The sequence below is a fragment of the Heteronotia binoei genome, chromosome 4 (genome assembly GCF_032191835.1).
Source record: "Heteronotia binoei isolate CCM8104 ecotype False Entrance Well chromosome 4, APGP_CSIRO_Hbin_v1, whole genome shotgun sequence".
Classification (NCBI taxonomy): domain Eukaryota; kingdom Metazoa; phylum Chordata; class Lepidosauria; order Squamata; family Gekkonidae; genus Heteronotia; species Heteronotia binoei.
The window spans coordinates 145355159-145378698 of NC_083226.1; the positions used below are offsets into that span (position 1 = coordinate 145355159).

The following is a 23540-nucleotide window of genomic DNA, read 5'->3' on the forward strand; positions in this document are numbered from 1 at the left end:
TGAAGAGATCGGGACCCTTGGCAGAGGAGCAAAACCTGTATCTGAGCTGCACGTTTGAGCAGAATTCATTCCCCCGCTCCTCTCCCCCAGCTGCTTATTTCCAGCTTTCCTAGGAATGTGTCCTGTTTGCTATTAGCTGTTTTTACAGCTTGTACCTGGATAAAATGAGTTTGCCATCCAGCTGTGAGCACCTGACTTTGGAGAAGGTGGCTCGATTTCGAAGTGCCTTCATTCACGGATCACCCTATGCTATTAACAAGCCCATTGATATTAAGCAGCAAAGGAGACGGTAATTTGTTTTTGTTTTGTTTTGGTAAAGCATCTGCAAACATTTTTTTCCCCTCTCCATTTCTTTCATTTCAGTTTACTTTATGTTTTTCATGCCATGAGAAGGAAAGGAGTGAGGATTTCACTTTTCTTTTTGCTGGGTTGGAAATATTACCTTTTTTTGAAGGGGATAAAATGTGTGATATGATTGCAGAATATTCAGCTCTCAGCAAACAATACTTGTAATTCAATTCAAACCAAGGGCACAAAAGGCATAATCAGTTTAGTATATTTATGTCCCACTTTCCTATTTTTAAAAAAGCAAAGGAGTGTAGTAGCTGAGGAATCTATAACTACAGGAAGGAATGAAAACAAGAGTAATTTTGGACACTATTCTCTCCACTGTGCCGGTGGGGGAGGGCGGGCGGAGAATGTCAAGAAGCAAAACTAACCTGTTGTTTTAAAGGAAAATGGCTAGAACTCTACTATTAGTTCTCCCGGTCTATGGGTTTTTTTTAAAAAAAACTGTATTTCCTGTCTAACCTGTTTTTAAAAACTGACTTTACAAAGCAAATGATGATTTTTGTGTTGTGTTCAAAAACAGGGAAAGGCAAATACCCTTCTGAGCATGCCCAAAGTTAGAGTCCCTTAAAGCAGCTCTTTGGACTTTAGCATATAATAATCTAAGATAGAATTAGTAATATATCATGCTGCCAAACATAATAACGAGGAACAAGTTTAAAAACCGCACCCTATTCGATGGTGGAAGTCCAGTGGTCAACACGGTTTCGAATGCTCTGATGTAAGGAGTTTTGTTCCCTGAACTGCCAGAGATTTGTATAGCAACATTTCTTTGGCATCTGTGCTGTTAGCTTGATGTCCCATTTAAAGGCTTGTTTTATGAGCTCTGCACTGCCAAAGATGCATTTTACACTAATATGTTTTTTTTCGCCCTCCTCCCAACACACACACATCCTCATTAAATCTGAAGATCTGTGGCTCAGAAGTTTATGAACATATGAAGCTGCCTTATACTGAATCAGACCCTTGGTCCATCAAAGTCAGTATTGTCTACTCAGACTGGCAGTGGCTCTCCAGGGTCTCAAGTTGAGGTTTTTCACACCTATTTACCCGGACCCTTTTTTTGGAGATGCCGGGGATTGAACCTGGGACCTTCTGCTTCCCAAGCAGATGCTCAACCACTGAGCCACCGTCCCTCCCTATATGTTTGCTATATGTTTTGCTCAGGAGTTTCAAATCTCAAGTTTACATTTTCTTTACTTATAGCCAGTGTTCCCTTTAAGCTAGCGTGAGCTAGCTCACAGATTTTTAGGTTGCAGCTCACACATTTTTGTCTTAGCTCAGGAAGGATAACCCCAGATCACACTCATTTATGCAGTAGCTCACAACTTTAATGCCAGTAGCTCACAAAGTAGAATTTTTGCTCACAAGACTCTACAGTTTAGAGGGAACATTGCTTATAGCTATATCCACCTGACAGGGGGCATGAATTTTCTGTTATCTATTGTTGCCATCCATTGTTTTATTGCTTTTATTGTTTTATGGATTTTATGTTGTAAGCCACCCTGAGTCCACTTGTGGGATAAGCTGGGATATAAAGAAAGTGCTAAATTAATTTTTGGCAAAAGGGGCCATTGCTTTTAAATATAGACATTGTTTTTAAATATGCTTTTCAATGTGAAATAACAAAGCTTTATAAACTTTAAACTTCATTTTCAGAATAAAGGACCTGTGTTTCATATTGCCCCATGCTATATAGGGTGCATTCACACTACACTAAATAATGTGTTTTGCAACTGGATTTTTACTGTTCTAACAGAGCAAAATTCCAGTTGTAAAGCACATTATTTAGTGCAGTGTGAATGCACCCAGAGTCTAACTGGGACAAAGCAAGTGCATGTGGAACCAGGTTTCTTTCTTCTACACTTGCACTTACATCACCACAAAACCTTTGCAAGCCATCATGTTTCATTTCCTAATGGTAGTGAATTGTATATTGAAAGTTGTCTAGAAGACATGCATAGTTCCTCCACTGATCTTTACCAAGTTCATTTTATTTCGAGAGGGGAGGGTTAGTGGACCTAGGGACAGTTTTGTTCTTTAAGATTTGCACCAAATGTATTTATCTACTGAACACCTCTCATTTTGGGGTACACATTTTTGCATAAGACAAATATAGGCAGAGAAGCAACTTTCAAATATGTCTCTGCAAGAGTTTTTCTTAATGGATTGTGCAGAATTGAAGGGAGAAAAAACAAGAATATCAGAAGAGCCTGGTTAATTGGATTAAAAGTTAGCCCAATCTAGTGCTGGTTTCTAGCACTGGTTATCCAGATACTGAGTTTGTGGACATGGCATGAACACGGTAGCCTTCCCATTTTGTTTATCCAGAACATCTGGTGTTCAGATATATACTGTCTGTGTATGTGACTATACCATTAAGCTTTTAGGGATAGGAGCCATTGATAGACTTTATCATCCATGATTTGTGTAACTTCTTGATTAGTATTTCAGCTTCGTAGCCTCCATGATTCTTGAGCTCTGTATAGTTTTCTGAGGTTAGGTGGATGGCAGCCTGAGAGAGGCCTTCTCAGTTTTGGCACCAAAACTCTGGAACTCTCTCTCCAGGGAGACTTGTGTGTCTTCATCTCTTTCTGCCTTTCACCAGTGCCTTTCTTCTCTGTGTTTTAATGGTTGTTGTTATGTTTTTGTATGTTCGTTTTAGCTCTAGTTTTAGTTGTTTTAACAATGTGTTTTTGTTGGTTTTAAAAGTTTTTAAGATGTGATTTTATTATGTATATTTGTTAGCCACAGTAATAATAGGGTATAAATTTTGTAGAATAAAGGCGAATATAAATCTTGTAAAAGAATAATCCAATCAGACCTTTAATGGCATAACACACACATTTAGCATATACAGGGTGGGAAAAGGTTTAAACAATTGAAATAAAACCAAAATATATACATAAATTATGCATATAGTCCTAGATGGTCAGATTTAAATTTAAGAATATCTACCCAAAAGTTTGCTACAGCCTTAGTAATCTCCAATTTAGTATCATTCAATAGAAGTCGCCTCTATTTTTTCCATGGGCTGAGGCTCCTCCCTTGGGGAGGAAAGGAGGGGGAGAAGAACTTGCTTTGCCAGACTCTCTCAAACACCCAACAGAGCTACTGAGTCAAGCCCCTCTTCCTTCTCTTGACTGAGGCTCCTCTCCCTCCTGGTCCCCTGGGGATGGAAGGAAAGAGTCAGAGTTTCCTTTGCCCACTTCCCTGGATCCCATGGGAGAGATACAAAGAAAGCACCTTTAAAACCAATGAGTGCTAATGTTTTGATCATGTTTTAAGTTTTTAAAAAATCTTTAATTGTGTTCGTGACTTTTATAAAGTTTATATCTCTGCTACATGGTATTACATTTTATGACACATATGGCCTGACCCAGGTCTCATTTATGTCAGATTCATCCATCATAACAAATAAGTTCGACACCCCTGCCCTATGGTGAGTCGGAATCATAAAGTCTGATCATTTTTGCCCCATTAGTTTACTACCTATACTGGGCATATTGTATGCCAAACATCTGAACAAATTGACCTTTTCTAAAGGCGAATCTACTATGGACCATTGTACTCTAGCCTTTCTTGCAGAAAAATAAATAAATACAGGGACAAATAGATTATATGTTGCTTTCACTGTAAAAGAATCAGTTAGATAAATAAAAGACCAGCAGAAATGCAGCCAATTGTACTTCACTTGGAAAAATATTCCAAAATGTGAGCATCAGAAAGGGGCGTGGATAGCTCTGTGTTCTGTTCATAAAAAGGTTAAGGTAGTCCCCTGTGCAAGCACCAGTCATTTTTGACTGGGGTGACGATGCTTTCACGTTTTCACAGCAGACTTTTTACGGGGTGGTTTGCCATTGCCTTCCGCAGTCATCTACATTTCCCTCCCAGCAAGCTGGGTGCTCATTTTACTGACCTCGGAAGGATGGAAGGCTGAGTCAACCTGGAGCTGGCTACCTGAACCAGCTTCTGCTGGGATCAAACTCAGGTTATGAGCAGAGGGCTCTGACTACAATACTTCAGCTTTACCACTCTGCACCATGGGGCGCCCTATTCTGTTCATACAATTTTATAAAAGGCAAACTGTGCAGTAGTGCAGTGACTGTGGCCTGCCACTCAGTGAAGAGTAGATCCTTCCTCCAGTCTTCTTCCTTGGAAAGGGGATGAGCCTTGGAAAGAGGATGAGCCACTTATAATGGAGGAATTCTCCTTAGGATGGAGGAAGGATTCAAACTTTGCTGAGGAAAGTGGTTAAGATACCAGATCCTGTGTTCTGGAATTTATATGAAAGGGAAAAGAATCTATCTCTTCATACTATTTGTAATGTAATAAATTACTATCATGCACTAATCTTAGATTCCCTATTCCCCTTCTAAACTAAAAAGCCCTGAATGATCTAATCTTTCTTTAATGATAGTGAAGATGAGCCCATGCCTGGATCATAGTGGTTGGGGTTTTTTTGGTGACTGTTCTTCTGTTGATATCGTCTTAGGGCAATCAGAGCAGTACACAGTATTGCAAATGTGGTCACACCATCAATTTATATTAAGGGCTTCGGGTAATTCTGGCCACTTCATTTTTTCAGTCCATTTCCTAATACTTTCAGAAAGTGCCTTTTTGTTCCTGGGGCACAGTGAGTTGACATTTTAAGTGAACAATCCACTGTGGCCTCAGGATCTCTTTCTTGGGTAATCATAGCTAGGGTAGACCTCCTCAGCAGTAGATAATGCATGGCTGATTACAGACCGGCACTTTGGGTCGACTCAGAGACGCCTCTGAAGTTGGCCCAAATAATCCCTCCACACAGAAACATCTGCCAGGTGTCCCCAGCCCGCACTCACCATGTCTTTCTGGCTGCTCCACCCAGCTTGAAAAGCAGCCACTTTGGAAGTGGTCGCAAATGTTTGAGCTGGCCAGTAGTCGCCTCCCCGCCGCCTGGAAGGGGAGGGGCGCAAGTGAGGCAGGTTGGCAGTGTGGAACTTCCATGCCTCCTGAAGCTGTTTCCAGGTTGTTGTTTTTTAAGAACCCAATGAGAGCGCTCGTGCGGATCAGCGCTTCCCCCAAGGAGGATCAAAGAGGAATCTGGCTTCCAGGTTGCCTTCCCCTGTGGAGGCACCAATCTGCCTGATGGACTGGAGGCGGGCAGCTTGCGGGTGAGTGTGTGGAGGCTCCCAAATGGCTCTTTTTGCGCCAGTCCGATTTGGGATGCCTCCCAGCCACCCCAAAATGCCCGTCTGTTGTCAGCCCATAAGTCCCTTTTATGTAGTTTGGGGAAAACAAGTATGTGCATAATCAGAGGTATGGGGAAATTTTTACAAAAAATAATAACATCCCTTAAAATGGCAGAGGAGAGTGGCAACGTCTGAGATGAAAGGAGGGGCCCAAATGCATCCTTATTAACATTAATGGCAGCTAGGATGTAAGAAGGCCACAGTGAAGGCAGAAGCCACAGTGTTGGCAAACGTGTGAGAAAGCTGAATCAGAAACGATGTAGTTCTTGAAAACAGTAGAGCTGGAATGATATCTGGAGGCTTGGCTTCCCTCTGGCATTCTTCTGGGGGATATAAAGAAACAGCAATCAGTGCTCTGCCTCACACGCTTGACATTTGGGAATATAATGTGGCGATAACTAACTTGAGTTCTGCTGAAGTGTAGGTGAAAGTGCTTTGGCCTTAAGGATTCTCCTGAGTACCATTTTCCTAAGCTCACCACTTTGCTAAGAACCCCTTTTTGCTTTCAAAGTGTTTTTTTTGCATTAATGGTCATAAAATAGATATCCTTACTGATAGGGAAGCAGTTGTAGGGGTTCTAGTGAGAAATGCAGGTGGTGAACAGGTCCATGGACTGCTGAGGATGATATTTGTGCGCAGCCAGATTTGAGATGGAAATCCTTAAACTAGTCGTAGCATTTAATTTTTGCAATTAGGAAGCATTTGCTAAGTGACATCAGGCCTTCAGAGAAAAGACCCTGGATACAGTTAGAGTTATTTTATCCCATCAGTCTGCTCATTGTCTTCTTAGGATGGTATCTATGGAAATGAATTAACAGTAATAATCGAGTGGAGGGAGCTGGGACGCAAACTCAGTTGCAGTTATTAGCTGTGCCTTAGTGTTTCTAAAAATAGGAAGAGATAATCAATAGGTACCAGCTTCCTTCAGGCCTGCACTAGGATGAGCTTGGCGCAAGAGTACATTATGTTCTGAGAAATAATTTTTTTTTTTTAAAAATGTATCCTCTAAACAGCATCAATACAGTTGATTGGAAACTGGTTGTGGAGGGGAGAACGGTTCCCTCTTCTTTGAGCACAAACAACTTGTTTTGGCTACCTAGTCCCCTTCTATTTCATTAGAAGCTAAGGAAACATTCTTTGTTTTTTGCTACATCACTAAGGACACCACAATGAGAGTAAATCCAGTAATCTACTAGAAGCATCTTCTTGTCCTGTTCTTATGGCTGGATTTATATTGATCTGTCCTATCAGTGCTGACAATGTCCTTGGGATAGATCCAAATAGACAGCCGTGTTGGTCTGAAGTAGTAGAACAAAATAGGAGTCAATTGCACCTTTAAGACCAACTTAGTTTTATTCAGAACTTAAGCTTTCGTGTGCATGCACACTTCTTCAGATGAGGAATGAGGTACAGCAAACAGAACCACATATAGCTGGTGGGGTTTGGAATGCCAAGTGGTACAAAGTTTTACTATTCTGCTATTGGTTTTTAACTTTGTACCACTTGGCATTTCAAACCCCACCAGCTATATGTGGTTCTGTTTACTGTACCTCATTCCTCATCTGAAGAAGTGTACATGCACACGAAAGCTTACGTTCTGAATAAAACTAAGTTGGTCTTAAAGGTGCAATTGACTCCTATAATGTCCTTGAGAGTATGAGAACCACCACTTTTGCTCTGGATCTGTGCCAATTCTTGCTTTCAAAATCATGCTGGGAGACATCTTTTGGAGCCACTGGTGGAAATAATTAATGCCTTGTTCACCACGGCAGCCTCTCCTTTGTCCTTTGAAGGGGGTGGCTATTGCAGCTTTGCTTAAAGAACTTCATTGGCTAGGGATGAGGTGGCCAATTATAGGCTAGCCTCCAATTTACTTTTTCTGGGGAAAGAGCGAGTGTGTGTGGTGGCAGAGTCACTCTAAGAGTTTTTGGATGAAACATCTGCCCTTGACACATTTTAGACTAAATAGGCAGCCGTGTTGGTCTGAAGTAGAACGAAATAGGAGTCAATTGCACCTTTAAGACAAACTTAGTTTTATTCAGAACGTAAGCTTTCATGTGCATGCACACTTCTTCAGATGAGGAATGAGGTACAGTAAGCAGAGCCACATATAGGTGGTGGGGTTTGGAATGCCAAGTGGTACAAAGTTAGAAACCAATAGCAGAATAGTAAAATTAACAAATTCAGAAAACCTTTGATCTGGGTTGAATTAGCGTGGGAAACCATAAAACAGTAACATGTCAGAATGTGAGAATGCCTGTTAATTATTCTATTGCTAATAAACCTGGGTCAAAAAGAAGGCATTTCTTTCCCAGATTTTCCTGTCCAACTAGTTTACCTTTTAACAAGTATCATAAATATATACATCATTCTAGTTTGCCATTAGGAAAAAATACATTAAAATATAGTAGAAGATGGTTTTAATATATATGTAATGAGATAAAAAGCCAATATCCCTTGTTTGAATATGTCGATACAAAAGCATTATTCTGATACACTATCATAAAAGAGAAATACATTGGAATACTGTGGCTGTATCACCCTACTTGGTGAAAGTGGGTTTAGCATATGTAATGAGATAAAAAAACAAAACAACATCTCTGTTCAGTCCTGGGGAGGTGTTTGTTCCAAGTTTCATAATAATTTGTAATTCAGCAATTTCTCTCTCCATTCTGTTCTTGAATGCTAACCCATTGAATGCTTTGGAAGGTTAAAGTGTCCCCCCACAGGTTTCTCAGTTCTGTAATTCCTGATGTCAGATTTGTGTCCATTTATCCTTTGGCGGAGGGTTTGCCCTGTTTGCCCTATGTAGAGAACTGAAGGGCATTGTTGGCATTTAATGGCGTATATAATGTTGGAAGATGAGCAAGTGAATGAGCCTGAGACAATGTAGTTAATGCTGTTAGGTCCATTGATTGTGTTGTCTGGGTGTATGTGGCAGCAAAGTTGGCACTTGCATTTATTGCAAGCTCTGGTACCAGTGTCCATGCTCAGATGAGATGTTGCAAGGAGCTCTTGGTCCTCAGGGAAGGAGTTCGTACTCTTGAGGTCGAGGTGACTGACCTGGAGAAGCAGAGACAGTCAGTTAGGCACTTGGGGAAGACTCTCGGGGACCTATTAGATGAGCCCGCTCCGACGTGGCAGTCCCATTGCTGCCAGGGAGCTTGAGGGTCGAGAGGGACAGCACCGTGCTGAGGATAAGGGAATGCGTCCTCAGAAGGAACCTCTTCTTCAGTTGGTGAGCAGGAATCCTTTCATGCCAAGGAACCATCCCTGGGCAGGGAGAGAGGGGGGTGGTCTTGGTAGTTGGTGATTCGATCCTTAGGCAAGTAGACAGCTGGGTGGCAAAACCGTGTACTGACCGTATAGTGACTTGCCTGCCTGGTGCGAAGGTAGCAGACATTACGCGTGTAGTAGATAGGCTAATAGACAGTGCTGGGGAGGAGCCAGTGGTCGTGGTGCATGTTGGCACCAATGATGTGGGGAAATGCAGTTGTGATGCCCTGGAAGAAAAATTTAGGCTGCTAGGCGGGAGACTTAAGGCCAGGACCTTCAAGGTAGCCTTCTCAGAAGTGCTACCTGTTCTACGTGCAGGGCTGGAGAGACAGGCACAAATTAGAAGTCTCAGTGTTTGGATGAGATGATGGTGTAAGGAGGAAGGGTTTAAGTTTGTTAGGCACTGGGATGCTTTCTGGAACAAGCGGGAGCTGTACAAAAGAGATGGTCTCCATTTGTCCCCAGATGGAACCAGGCTGCTGGTGCTTAAAATCAAAAAGACAGCATAGCAGTTTTTAAACTAAATCTTGGGGGAAAGCTAACAAGAGATGAAATGTCTCTGGTTCGGGAGGACTCATCTCAAAGAGATGAAGGGTTAGCTGTTACTTTTCTATTGGGTAATGGGTCAGAGTTGTCCACTGAAATGGTGACAAAAAGTATGGAGTGTCTGCCAAAGTCTCGAGGCGGCAGGAGGAAGGTTGCGGGCCTAACTTGCCTGGGAAATTATAGATGTTTGTATACAAATGCTAGAAGTGTTCGAAGTAAAATTGATGAGTTGGAATGTTTAGTGTTAGGGGAAAACATTGACACTGTGGGAATTTCAGAAACTTGGTGGAATGAGGAGAATCAGTGGGACACGGTGATTCCTGGATATAAGTTATATCGGAAGGATAGGGAGGAAAGGGTTGGAGGTGGAGTGGCTCTATGTCAGAGAGCGTATACGGTCCAGTAAGACTGAGGTCAAAGAATTGGATTCCCTTCTAGAAATGCTTTGGGTCGAAATAGAGGGTCAAAAAGGAAATTTAACTATGGGAGTTTGTTATCGCCCACCAAATCAAAAGATAGAGGGCGATTATAATATGATGGAAGGATTAAAAATAGCGACTAAACATAAAAACTGTGTCGTAATAGGTGATTTTAACTACCCACAGATTGGTTGGGACAATATGTGTTCAGGTCAAGAGAAAGAGATTGAATTTCTAGATGCTCTCAATGACTGTGCTATGGAGCAGATGGTAACAGAACCTACCAGGGGTGGGGCGATCCTGGATTAGGTCCTAAGTAATGCCCAAGACTTGGTGAGAGATGTAAAAGTGATCGCACCGCTTGGGAGCAGTGACCATAATGTTATTGATTTCACCATTTGTATAAATAGGGAGTTGCCCCAAAAGACCAGCACAACCACGTTTAACTTTAAAAGGGGTAAATTGAGATGAGGAGTCATGTGAAGAGGAAACTGAAAGGAAAGGTAAATACAGTCAAAACCCTTGGGGAAGTTTGGAGGCTATTTAAAATTACAATCCTAGAAGCTCAGATAAAATACAGACCACAAGTTAGGAAAGGCACAAACAGGTATAAGAAAAGACCTGCATGGTTAACTAACAAAGCAATGGAAGCTGTAAAAGGTAAGAAGGACTCCTTTAAGCGGTGCAAAGCTAATCCAAGTGAGATTAATAAAAGGGAACACAGGCTGTGGCAAATCAAATGCAAGACTGTGATCAGGCAGGCAAAATGGGACTATGAGGAGCATATTGCAAAAAACATAAAGACCAACAATAAAAATTTCTTCAAATATATTAGAAGCAGAAAACCAGCCAGGGAGGCAGTGGGGCCCTTGGATGACCATGGGGTAAAAGGATTACTGAAGAAGGATAGGGAAATGGCTGAGAAGCTGAATACATTTTTTGCCTCCGTCTTCACTGTGGAAGATGAGAAGTGTTTGCCTGCTCCAGAACCACTAATTTTGGAAGGGGTTTTGAAAGACCTGAGTCAGATTGAGATGACAAGAGAGGAGGTCCTACAACTGATAGACAAATTAAAAACTAATAAGTCACCAGGTCCGGATGGCATACATCCAAGAGTTCTGAAAGAACTCAAAGTTGAACTTGTGGATCTGACAAAAATATGTAATCTTTCATTGAAATCTGCCTCCGTTCCTGAGGACTGGAAGGTAGCAAATGTCACCCTCAACTTTAAAAAGGGTTCCAGAAAAGATCTGGGCAATTACAGGTCAGTCATTCTGACTTCAATACCGGGAAAGTTGGTACAAAGCATTATCAAGGACAGAATGAGTAGGCACATTAATGAACACGAGTTATTGAGGAAGACTCAGCATGGGTTCTGTAAGGGAAGATCTTGCCTCACTAACCTGTTACATTTCTTTGAGGGGGTGAACAAACATGTGGACAAAGAAGACCCAATAGATGTTGTTTACCTTGACTTCCAGAAAGCTTTTGATAAAGTTCCTCTTCAAAGGCTCCTTAGTAAGCTCGAGAGTCATGGAGTAAAAGGACAGGTCCTCTTGTGGATCAAAAACTGGCTAATTAATAGGAAGCAGAGAGTGAGTATAAATGGGCAGTCTTCACAGTGGAGGATGGTAAGCAGTGGGGTGCCGGAGGGCTCAGTACTGGCTCCCATGCTCTTTAACTTGTTCATAAATGATTTGGAGTTGGGAGTAAGCAGTGAAGTGGCCAAGTTTGCAGATGACACTAAATTGTTCAGGGTGGTGAGAACCAGAAAGGATTGTGAGGTACTCCAAAGGGATCTGTTGAGGCTGGGTGAGTGGGCGTCAACGTGGCAGATGAGGTTCAATGTGGCCAAGTGCAAAGTAACGGACATTGGGGCAAAAATCCCAGCTACAAATACAAGTTGATGGGGTATGAACTGGCAGAGACTGACCAAGAGATAGATCTTGGGGTCATGGTAGATAACTCTCTGAAAATGTCAAGACAGTGTGTGATTGTAATAAAAAAGGCCAACGCCATGCTGGGAATTATTAGGAAGGGAATTGAAAACAAATCAGCCAGTATCATAATGCCCCTGTATAAATCGATGGTGCGGTCTCATTTGGAATACTGTGTACAATTCTGGTCATCGTACCTCAAAAAGAATATTATAGCATTGGAAAAAGTGCAGAAAAGGGCAACTAGAATGATTAAAGGGTTGGAAAACTTTCCCTATGAAGAAAGGTTGAAACGCTTGGGGCTCTTTAGCTTGGAGAAACGTCAACTGCGGGGTGTCATGATAGAAGTTTACAAGATTATGCATGGGATGGAGAAAGTAGAGAAATTAGTTCTTTTCTCCCTTTCTCACAATACAAGAACTCATGGGCATTTGATGAAATTGCTGAGCAATCGGGTTTAAATGGATAAAAGGAAGTCCTTCTTCACCCAAAGGGTGATTAACATGTGGAATTCACTGCCACAGGAGGTGGTGGCAGCTACAAGCATAGCCAGCTTCAAGAGGGGGTTAGATAAAAATATGGAGCAGAGGTCCATCAGTGGCTATTAGCCACAGAGTGTGTGTGTATATATATATATATGTCTGTGTGTGTGTGTGTATATAAATAATTTTTTGGCCACTGTGTGACACAGAGTGTTGGACTGGATGGGCCATTGGCCTGATCCAACTTGGCTTTCCTTATGTTCTTATGTATTGTTGTGGGTGAGGAGTTGTTTGAGATTAGGGGGCTGTCTGTGCAAGAAAAGGTTTGCCCCCCAGTACTTTTGAAAGAGAGCTGTCACTATTCAATAGAGGTTGTAAGTTGTTGATGATACGTTGAACTGTTTTCAGTTGAGAGTTGTGTGTGACCACTAGTGGTGTTCTGTTATTGTCTTTTTCGGGTTTGTCTTTTAACAGTTTTCTCTGGGTATCATTCTGGCTTTGTTAATCTGTTTCCTGATTTCATCAGGTGGGTACTTTAGTTCCAAAAAGGTTTGTTGTAGATCCCTCAGGAGAGAATCTCTGTCAGCAGGATTGGAGCAAATGCGGCTGTAGAGTAGAGCCTGGCTCTATACAATGGATCGTTTGGTATGTTTGGGATGGTAGCTGGAGGCGTTACACTGATGACATTTTAATGGACTGGACACATGGTAAAGAAGCCCTGGATACATTTCACCAATGACTTCCACCCCACCATCAACCTGACAATGAACCAGTCTATGCAAAAAATACATTTTCTGGACCCCACTGTTAAAATATGCAATGGATGCATAGACACTACCTTGTACTGGAAACCTACTGACCAACAAACATAACTGCATGCCTCCAGCTACCATCCCAGTGGTGTCCACCAAAGGTTCAATGGACACAAATCTCACATCAGGAATTACAGGACTGAGAAACCTGTGGGGGGACACTTTAACTTTCCAAAGCATTCAATGGGTGACCTCAAAGTAGCTGTTTTACTGCAAAGGAACTTCAAGAACAGAATGGAGACAGAAATTGCTGAATTACAAATTATTATGACACTTGGAACAAACACCTTCCCAGGACTGAACAGGGATATTGGTTTTTTATCTCATTACAGATGCTAAACCCACTCTCAGAATTTCAAGAACAGAATGGAGAGGGGAATTTCTGAATTACGAACTATTATAAAACTTGGAACAAACATCTCCCCAGGACTGAACAGAGATGTTGTTTTGTTTTTTTATCTCTTTACATATGCTAAACCCACTTTCACCAAGTAGGGAGATACAGCCACAGTATTCCAATGTATTTCTCTTTTAGGATAGTGTATCAGAATAATGCTTTTGTATCGACATATTCAAACCATGGATATTGGCTGTTAATCTCATTACATATATTAAACCCATCTTCTACTATATTTTAATGTATTTTTTCCTAATGGCAAACTAGAATGATGTATATATTTATGTTACTTGTTAAAAGGTAAATTAGTTGGACAGGAAAATCTTCTGGGAAAGATATCCCCCAGAGAGCACTGAGTTCAGGGACAAAAAATCTGCTGTCCACCCCTGGACCAAAGGAGACCAAGTTGCGTTTGACACGAGCCAGGGCCTTCTCGGTGGCAGCAGCAGAGTTATGGAATGCTCTCCCAGAGGCCATAAGGGCCCTGCGGGACCTTCCTACATTCCGCAGGGCCTGTAAGACCGAATTGTTTCGACAGGCCTTCGATGCTTAAACTGAGAGAGAGCTGCCACCTGACATCAGCTAGAGTTCCCGGTGACCAATTGTCTGAAAAGCAGAACCGCCAACATAGTAATGGTACAGCACCATGGAATAGTTTTTTAAATTTAAATTGTATTAATGTTTTATAGATTTTATAGATTTATTGTTTTAAATCATGTAAACGACTGTTGTAAGCTGCCCTGAGTCCGCTTGTGGAGAGGGCAGGATAAAAGTCTAATGTAAATAAATAAATAAGAAATGCCTCTTTTTGACCCAGGTTTATTAGCAATAGAATAATTAACAGGCATTCTCACATTCTGACATGTCATTGTTTTATGGTTTCCCATGCTAATTCAACCCAGATCAAAGGTTTTCTGAATTTGTTAATTTTACTATTCTGCTATTGGTTTCTAACTTTGTACCACTTGGCATTCCAAACCCCACCAGCTATATGTGGCTCTGCTTACTGTACCTCATTCCTCGTCTGAAGAAGTGTGCATGCACATGAAAGCTTACGTTCTGAATAAAACTAAGTTTGTCTTAAAGGTGCAATTGACTCCTATTACATTCTACATTTCAAACCAGTTTAATTTAAATTGCTTTTTGTTGCACTGATTGAAAATGTCCCAATAATTGACACACTAGGGCCAGCCTCTCCCTAAGAGCAGTCAGTGACAGTGCAAGGAATGTTGGGAGTGGGGGTTGGAAAAACAGCAACTGAAAACAACAGTTTGGAGTTAGTAGCAGAGGAGTTGACAGCTTAGAGCTGAGGCAGAGAAAAAGGAGGATTTCTGACTGTGTGGAACCGTGCAGAAGAGGAGGTAAATTGGTAACTAAATGATCCCCATTATAGGAGGAATAGGACCTCAGTTTGAAAGTTCAGTGGAAGGGAAACGTTGTTATTTATAGGCTGTGATCACACGTGCTTAATAATGCAGTTTCAATCCACTCTCAGTGCACTTCCCAACTGGATTTTACTGTGTGAACTGGCAAAATCCAGGTTGAAAGTGCATTGAAAGTAGATTCAAGCTTCATTATTTAGCATGTGTGATCACAGCTATATGTATATGTAATTTAATATCTCAGTCTATATGCAAATATTATAATTTATGAATAACTGGTAGCAGTGAGTGACTGGGACAATATTTGAGCCTCAATTCCAGTAGCTCTGTGAGTCAGGGCTTATTATTAAAGTGGGCTGAGCTACTCTGTCTGTGGCTGCATCTGGGAGTGTGAGAGAGGATTTGTAGTTTGGAATGAACACAGCTTTTTGTATGTTTTAAAAGAGACAGAAGGGTAACTTGTAACATCCCGACCTACTTGTAACCCAGAACCTGAGAGAGAGGTTTAAGAGAGTAGTAGGCACTCTGTGAGAGTGAAAAACTTTGAATTACCAGTTCCATGGAACTAGTCAACACAAGCCACCTTCATTCAAGTGAATGGCACCCCCTTTCACAGAAGGATGCCTCTCATGTGACGAGGGTACCTTCTAAAAGATCTTATGATTATGGCAGGTTATGTGGGTGAAACCTATGTAATGTGGCAATGCCAGCAGATATGCAGCTGCAGGTAATGTGTGAATCAAACCTTACAATTCAGCCCATGTCTTTTCCTTTCACTAGATCCAGGTGGGCAGCCGTGTTGGTCTGAAGCAATAGAACAAAGTGGACGTCCAATGGCACCTTTAAGACCAACAAACGTTTACTCTTGTGAGCTTTCGTGTGCATGCATTCTTCCTCAGACAAAGTGAAATTAAATTTACCAGCTTCATATGTTATGTGTATGGACTGGTAAGTTTCATTTCACTTTGTCTGAGGCAGTGCGTATGTACACGAACGCTCACAGTTTGAATAAAAGTTTGTTGGTCTTAAAGGTGCCATCAGATTCCCACTTAATTCTTTTCCTGTAGCTGTTGCTTCTGTGTCATCTTTTGCATGGTAAATAAGGCAGAGCTGAACAATTTCATGCTGCTTGTGTCAGACATTAAGATGAAATACCATGGTCTAGTATTGCCCAACCTTTCTGAGCCTGTGGACACCTTTGGAATTTTGAGCCAGGGTGGTGCTTGCCTGCTACAGGAGGCAGAACCAAACACGCATGACTCATAAGAGGAAAGAGGATGGAGAATATAAACATACATGGTGATGGAAAGTGCCCAACCAGACCTTTGCACTCATTCTTATGTATTACTGTAATGAAGATACTCTGATGTATATGGTTGTTTATTTGTTTTTGTTTTTTCATTGAAATGACTTTATTTTGCAATCCCTTTTGTTTAACCCCTATTTATTTCCATAAAGTTTGATTTATGTGAAAGAAAGAAAGAAAGAAAGAAAGAAAGAAAGAAAGAAAGAAAGAAAGAAAGAAAGAAAGAAAGAAAGAAAGAAAGAGTCCTCAAGACACAGCTGACTTATGGTGACCTTATAGGGTTTTCAAGGCAAGAGGCATTCAGAGGTGGTTTACTATTGATTGTCTCTGCGTAACAACCCTGGGCTTTTGGTGGTCTCCCATCCAATTATTAATTAGGGCCAATCTTGTTTAACTTCCAAAATCTGATGAGATATGGCTAGCCTGGGCTATTCAGGACAGGGCCAAACATGCATACCCAGAAGGGGGAGAACATACACAAAGAAGATGTCCAACAGGGGAAAGGGAAGATAAAATGCATATAAAGAGAAGATAGTCAGGCGGGGGAAAGGGGTGTTCCAGTGCTCTGGTACTTTCTAGCACCCTGTTTACAAGATTCTGGATCCTTCTCCAGTGAGCAATGGGGAAGATCCAAGTGAAAAAACAGACTGTCACTGGTTCTGCCTTCAAAATGGCTCCTTGTTGGGAACCATTCCCTAGTGACAGCTTCTAGAGAAAGCTACATTTGTGCCATCCTTAGGTCCTGTGACCACACTCCATGACGCTTAGATTAGGCTATCCAGCAGTTGCTTCAACCAGAAGAAAACCCTCTTGCATGCATTTTGTCAATGGAAACTAGTCTCATCAGAAATTATGTGCTCTGTTCCTCTGTTTCCCTAGAACCAACAGAGGGGAAAAAACTACTGCCAGAAAGAGCATTTCTTGTACTATAATTTCTTACTGTACCCTTGTGTTTAAAGTAATCATTTTCCTTCAGTTGCCAGCATTTAGAAGAACAATGGGATTGTTTCCTTTAGTTTAAAGAGCAAATAGCATTGAGGTATTTTTATTGCACATTCAACAACTCAATGTGTGGCCTGGGAACTCTTCAGGTATAAATGATCATGTTGTCAAGAAAAAAAGTAGTTTGTTACTGCTGCATGAAGCTCTTTTGTTCTCTGAGTTCCCTTGTAAGGAGAACATCAGTACATCACTGCTCTATTCCCAGTTATACTGTATCAAAACTTTTTTAAAAATATAGAAACAATATAGCTAAATTGTTAAGATGATCTAAGATGGAGGGGGCAAAACTACATGGCAGAGAACTTTCACTGGATTCTCAGTGTACTTTATTTTTGAAAACAACCAAATGGGGATGTTATTTGGTGGTGATACTGGGAGATGAGGAGGACCCTCCTGTCCCATGTTCCCCAGTACAACTCAACCCTTCTTCTGGATACCTTTCCCCTACCCACCCACCAGGGCTAATATCCGTCCTAAGAGGCAATTTGAGAAGCAGTCTTAAGAGACAAGCCATGCAGGAAAGTGGAAGACTTTACTCCCCCAGAATCACTATCTCAACCCAATTACCCCCCTTACAGCTGCTTCTTAAGACTAAGCTATATACTTGGAGGATCCTTTCATAGACTTCTAGTGTCACATGAAGTTTGACTCTTAGGTTAAGACAGTTAAGTAGAGTTCTCTTGTCAGTTGACTCAAAGAAAAAAGAGTATTTTTAAAGGCTATGAACGTCCTTTTGGGGAAAAGCAGGACTTTGGGACTTTTCTTTGTATTTATACTAAAGTTCTAATCTACTTAATGTACAGTATAATGTTTATGAAGTCCAGTTAATCCAATTAATTAAAATTAGTATTATCATAAATGTCAAAAATCTTTGGGGAGGGGTACTGTGGTCTCTCTATTGGAATGTAAGTCTTTCCACTCTGTCCTTTGGAAGTATGGTGTTTTAAATAATAGCAGTCATCCAAAGGGAAAAATCCTCAGTTTCAGAACACTAAAATATTTTTGTAGGGTTGCATTCAGTTTTATTAAGACACAAGTATCTTGTGGGATTGAGGAAAAAATCTTTTGAAAATAATGACTGCTCCAAATTAGTGAGGGTCTGTATTTTCATCTCTTTCAAACAGTGGCTGATCAGTTGCTCTGAAGGGCCAACCAACAGGGCATACAGGTCAAGGCCTTCTGTGATGCTGCCTTCAAGCCCTGGGTTTCAGAGGTTTATTGCCTCTGAATATGGAGATTTCTCACTATGGATGATAGCCATTGATGGACTTCTCCTTCCGAAATCTGCTGAACTCCCTTTTAAAGCCATCTATCTTGAGAGTTGACTGGTGTTTGCACAGGGGACTACCTTTACCTTTTTGCTTTATCTTGTGGACATTACTACCTCAACTGGCAGTGAATTCTGTATACTTACCTATCAAGTAAAGAAGAATTTCCTTTTGCCTGTTCTGTATCTATTGCCCATCAATTTTGTTGCATGCAAGTTCTATTATTATGGGAGAGGGAGAAAAGGCTCCCTCTATCTTCTTTCTTTGCTTCGTGCAAAATTTTATAAGCCTTTATCATGTTTTCCCCTCCCTGCCTTAGCCATCTTGTTCTAAACTGAAAAGTCCCAGCCTCTTTGGCCTTTCCTCATAGGAATGTTGCTGCAGCTCCTTTGTCAAGTTGTTTGATTTCTTCTGTCCTTTTTTCCAACTCTGCAATATCATTTTTGAGATATGGCGATCTGTGATATCTGATGTCTCCAGAATTTGGGTATTAGCAAATGTGGGGAAAATATGTCTATGGTTTAGCTACAAAGGGTACACAAGAACAAAATCATGGGCATCCATTATAAATAATATTGGGGTTTTTTTGTAGCAGGAACTCCTTTGCATATTAAGCCACACACCTCTGATGTAGCCAATCCTCCTGGAGCTTACAGTGGGCCATGTACTAAAAACCCTGTAAGCTCTTGGAGGGTTGGCTACATCAGGGGTGTGTGGCCTAATATGCATAGGAGTTCCTGCTACAAAAAAAAGCCCTGCATAATATCCAAATAAATTCTGGGAAAGCTTATTTACTTACCAGATAATTCACCTACCTGCTGAGTGTATCTTTAATTATGACGACATTGTTTGTAGCTCTAAGCAAACAAGTTCCTAACCTATTCAGACATTAACGATAACACAAATACACTCCCTCCAAATTAGCATGCAAATATTACTGGGTTTATTATTTTATTTAAGTATTTTTACTTCATTTATAGGCCATCTTCATCTCAAAGGTTCAAGCTTTCCTTCCCAGAGACCAATGGCTTGGAATTGAAGACAGAGATATTTGAACTTATGCATATAACACTATTCAGTAATAACCTGAAAAGCATAGGGGTTTGGCTAGAACTCATTTGGAAGGAAAGCAAAAATGAGTGCACACATAATAGAAGTCCTGGAGGAATAAGTTAAATGCTGCTGTTGCAATCTTCTCTCTCACTGTTTTGTGTATTTAGCAAATGCAATAGAAATTACTCATCCACCCACTGCACATGCATTAAGATTAACTTCATGCTGTACAAACCTTTGAACACTTTGTGATTTTTGAAATCCATGATATCTTTGAAAAGTATACCAAGAAAATAATTATTTCAACAGTACAGCATGATGGCATGAAAACAAGCATTGTGATTTTCTTTCATGTAGAGATGATATCCCATGATAAAACACTGAGGGAATGGCCCTTCCCTGTTATATGAGTGCATGTATAGGAATAACACTGGGGCATGAAAGGAAACAAGAGATGTGTATTATGCCAAGGGAAATGGGAGGTTTCCATATACTTCTGAGGCCATCCCTGTCTTAATGACGCAAGTTACTTGTGGTCATGCACAGGTGCTGGGGAGGGGGAGGAGAAGCAGGTCTCTTTTAAGTCTTGTGGGGATCCCTCCATGTTTTGGCATCATACTCACAATAGGAATGTTTGTCCCCTGAGTGTATTGGCATTCATTCTTTATCAGTGGGACACGGTGATTTCTGGATATGTTATATTGGAAGGATAGGGAGGGAAGGGTTGGAGGTAGGGTGACTCTGTATGTCAGAGAGGGTATACAGTCCAGTAAGACTGAGGCTAGAGAATTAGATTCCCTTCTAGAAATGCTTTGGGTCGAAATAGAGGGCCCAAAAGGAAATTTAACTATGGGAGTTTGTTATCACCCACTAAATCAAAAGATAGAGGATGATTATAATATGATGGAAGGATTAAAGATAGTGGCTAAACGTGAAAACTGTGTCATAATAGGTGATTTTAACTACCCGTAGATTGATGGGTCAATATGTGTTCTGGTCGAGAGAAAGAGATTGAATTTCTAGATGCTCTCATTGACTGTGCTATGGAGCAGATGGTAACAGAACCTACCAGGGGTGGGCAATCCTGGATTTGATCCTAAGTAATGCCCAAGACTTGGTGAGAGATGTAAAAGTGATCGCACTGCTTGGGAGCAGTGACCATAACATTATTGATTTTACCATTTGTATAAATAGGGAGTTGCCCCAAAAGACCAACACAACCACGTTTAACTTTAAAAGGGATATATTCTCTCAGATGAGGAGGCATGTGAAGAGGAAACTGAAAGAAAAGGTAAATACAGTCAAAACCCTTTGGGAAGCTTGGAGGCTATTTAAAACTACAATCCTAGAAGCTCGGATAAAATATATACCACAAGTTAGGAAGGGCACAAACAGGTATCAGAAAAGGCCTGCATGGCTAACAAACAAAGTAATGGAAGCTATAAAAGGTAAGAAGAATTCCTTTAAGCGGTGGAAAGCTAGTCCAAGTGAGATTAATAAAAGGGAACACAGGCTGTGGCAAATCAAATGCAAGACTGTGATCAGGCAGGCAAAAAGCGACTATGAGGAGCATATTGCAAAAAACATAAAGACCAACAATAAAAATTTCTTAAAATATATTAGAAGCAGAAAACCAGTCAGGGAGGCAGTGGATGACCAAGGGGTAAAAGGATTACTGAAGGAAGATAGGGAAATGGCTGAGAAGCTGAATGCATTTTTTGCCTCTGTTTTCACTGTGGAGGATGAGAAGTGTTTGCCTACTCCAGAACCACTAATTTTGGAAGGGGTTTTGAAAGACCTGAGTCAGATTGAGGTGACAAGAGAGGAGGTCCTACAACTGATAGACAAATTAAAAACTAATAAGTCACCAGGTCCGGATGGCATACATCCAAGAGTTCTGAAAGAACTCAAAGGTGAACTTGTGCATCCCCTGACAAAAATATGTAATCTTTCATTGAAATCTGCCTCCGTTCCTGAGGACTGGAAGGTAGCGAAACCCTCATCTTTAAAAAGGGTTCCAGAGGAGATCCGGGAAACTACAGGCCAGTCAGTCTGACTTACTGGGGAAGTTGGTAGAAAGCATTATCAAGGACAGAATGAGTAGGCACTTCGATGAACACAAGTTATTGAGGAAGACTCAGCATGGGTCCTATAAGGGAAGATCTTGCCTCACTAACCTGTCTTTGAGGGGATGAACAAACATGTGGACAAAGGGGACCCAATGGATGTTGTTTACTTTGACTTCCAGAAAGCTTTTGATAAAGTTCCTCATCAAAGGCTCCTTAGTAAGCTCGAGAGTCATGGAGTAAAAGGACAGGTCCTCTTGTGGATCAAAAACTGGGTAATTAATAGGAAGCAGAGAGTGAGTATAAATGGGCAGTCTTCGCAGTGGAGGACGGTAAGCAGTCGGGTGCCGCAGGGCTCAGTACTGGGTCCCATGCTCTTTAACTTGTTCATTAATGATCTGGAGTTGGGAGTAAGCAGTGAAGTGGCCAAGTTTGCAGATGATACTAAATTGTTCAGGGTGGTGAGAACCAGAGAAGATTGTGAGGCACTCCAAAGGAATCTGTTGAGGCTAGGTGAGTGGGCGTCAATGTGACAGATGTGATTTAATGTGGCCAAGTGCAAAGTAATGCACATTGGGGCCAAAAATCCCAGCTACAAATACAAGTTGATGGGGTGTGAACTGACAGAAACTGACCAAGAGATAGATCTTGGGGTCATGGTAGATAACTCTCTGAAAATGTCAAGACAGTGTGCGATTGTAAAAAAAGGCCAATGCCTTTCTCACAATACAACAGGGGTGTCTAATGGTAGCTCTCCAGATGTTTTTTGGCCTACAACTTCCATCAGCCCCAGCCATTGGCCATGCTGGTTGGAGCTGATGGGAGTTGTAGGCAAAAAAACATCTGGAGAGCTACCGTTGGCCACCCCTGCAATACAAGAACTCGTGGGCATTCAATGAAATTGCTGAGCAGTTGGGTTAAAACAGATAAAAGGAAGTACTTCTTCACCCAAAGGGTGATTAACATGTGGAATTCACTGCCACAGGAGGTGATGTTGGCTACAAGCATAGCCAGCTTCAAGAGGGGATTGGATAAAAATATGGAGCTGAAGTTCATCAGTGGTTATTAGCCGCAGTATATTACTGGGACTGTCTGGGACAGTGATGCTCTGTATTCTTGGTGCTTGGGGTGGGGGTGGGGCAAAGTGGAAGGAGTTCTAGACCCACTTGTGAACCTCCTGATAGCACTTGGTGGTTGTTGTTTTTTTGCCACTGTGTGACACAGAGTGTTGGACTGGATGGGCCATTGCCCTGATCCAACATGGCTTCTCTTATGTTCTTATGTCACTAAGTGCTTTTCTACCCTATACGTTTTTTGCACCTCAAGATGGCAGTGGATAGCCTCCATACCTCTCTCAAAGTAGCCCTTAGTTGTGGGAATCTATAGTAACAATTCTTTTATTGCCATGGCCAAATCAAGGGTGGCCACTGCCTAATATTTCTTTAACAAACAATTGGCCCATCACATGTCTGTCACCCCTCTGGCCTCGCATTGGCTGACTCTGCTCTCCCGTGCCTACTCAGACCCAGGAATGTTGAAAAAAATTGCTAGAAGCGGTCTTCCCTCAGAGACAGCCACATCTTCAACTCTTCTCTGTGTCCTCTGTCAACCAGCCTCAGAAAGGGCTGCAGAGCTACTGCAGCCTCACAAAAGGCCTCTCAGCACATTCAGCACACCAAAGGCTGCGGAAATAGCCGAGGCCTGGCCCTGTTAGGAGTGTTTCCTGCTACTTGGAAAGTGCTAGCCAGAGGCTGTTGCTGGACAATGCAGGCTGTTGGTCAGCAAAGGGAGAGGCCTCAAGTGAATAGAATGGCATACAGTTAACCCTCCCAAACAGTGACTTTTTCCAGAGTGGGGAGAGAGATGTGTTGTTTGTAGTTCAGTTGCGATCTCAGGAGAACTTCAGGCTCCATCTGGAGGTTGACTACACTAGGCCTGGCAGCACCCTCTCGGTGCCTTGATGCTACCAGCCATTTCCTCCCAGGGAACCACTTTTGCCAGTCTCCATGTGA

General features: G+C 41.6%; 1 protein-coding gene across 4 annotated transcripts in view; it reads left to right on the top strand.

The window, feature by feature from the left end:
- PDE4D (phosphodiesterase 4D) overlaps nucleotides 1–23540 on the top strand; it is a 596108-nt gene that overhangs the window by 306457 nt on the left and 266111 nt on the right. Inside the window, exon 1 of one of the 4 annotated variants that reach the window (XM_060235954.1) lies at nucleotides 159–289. The exons of the other annotated variants lie outside the window; for them this stretch is intronic. Within the exon in view, the coding sequence (XP_060091937.1) occupies nucleotides 165–289 (125 nt within the window). The 5' untranslated portion in view covers nucleotides 159–164. Of the gene's footprint in view, nucleotides 1–158; nucleotides 290–23540 lie in introns of those variants that run through there. 4 annotated transcript variants of the gene reach the window in all.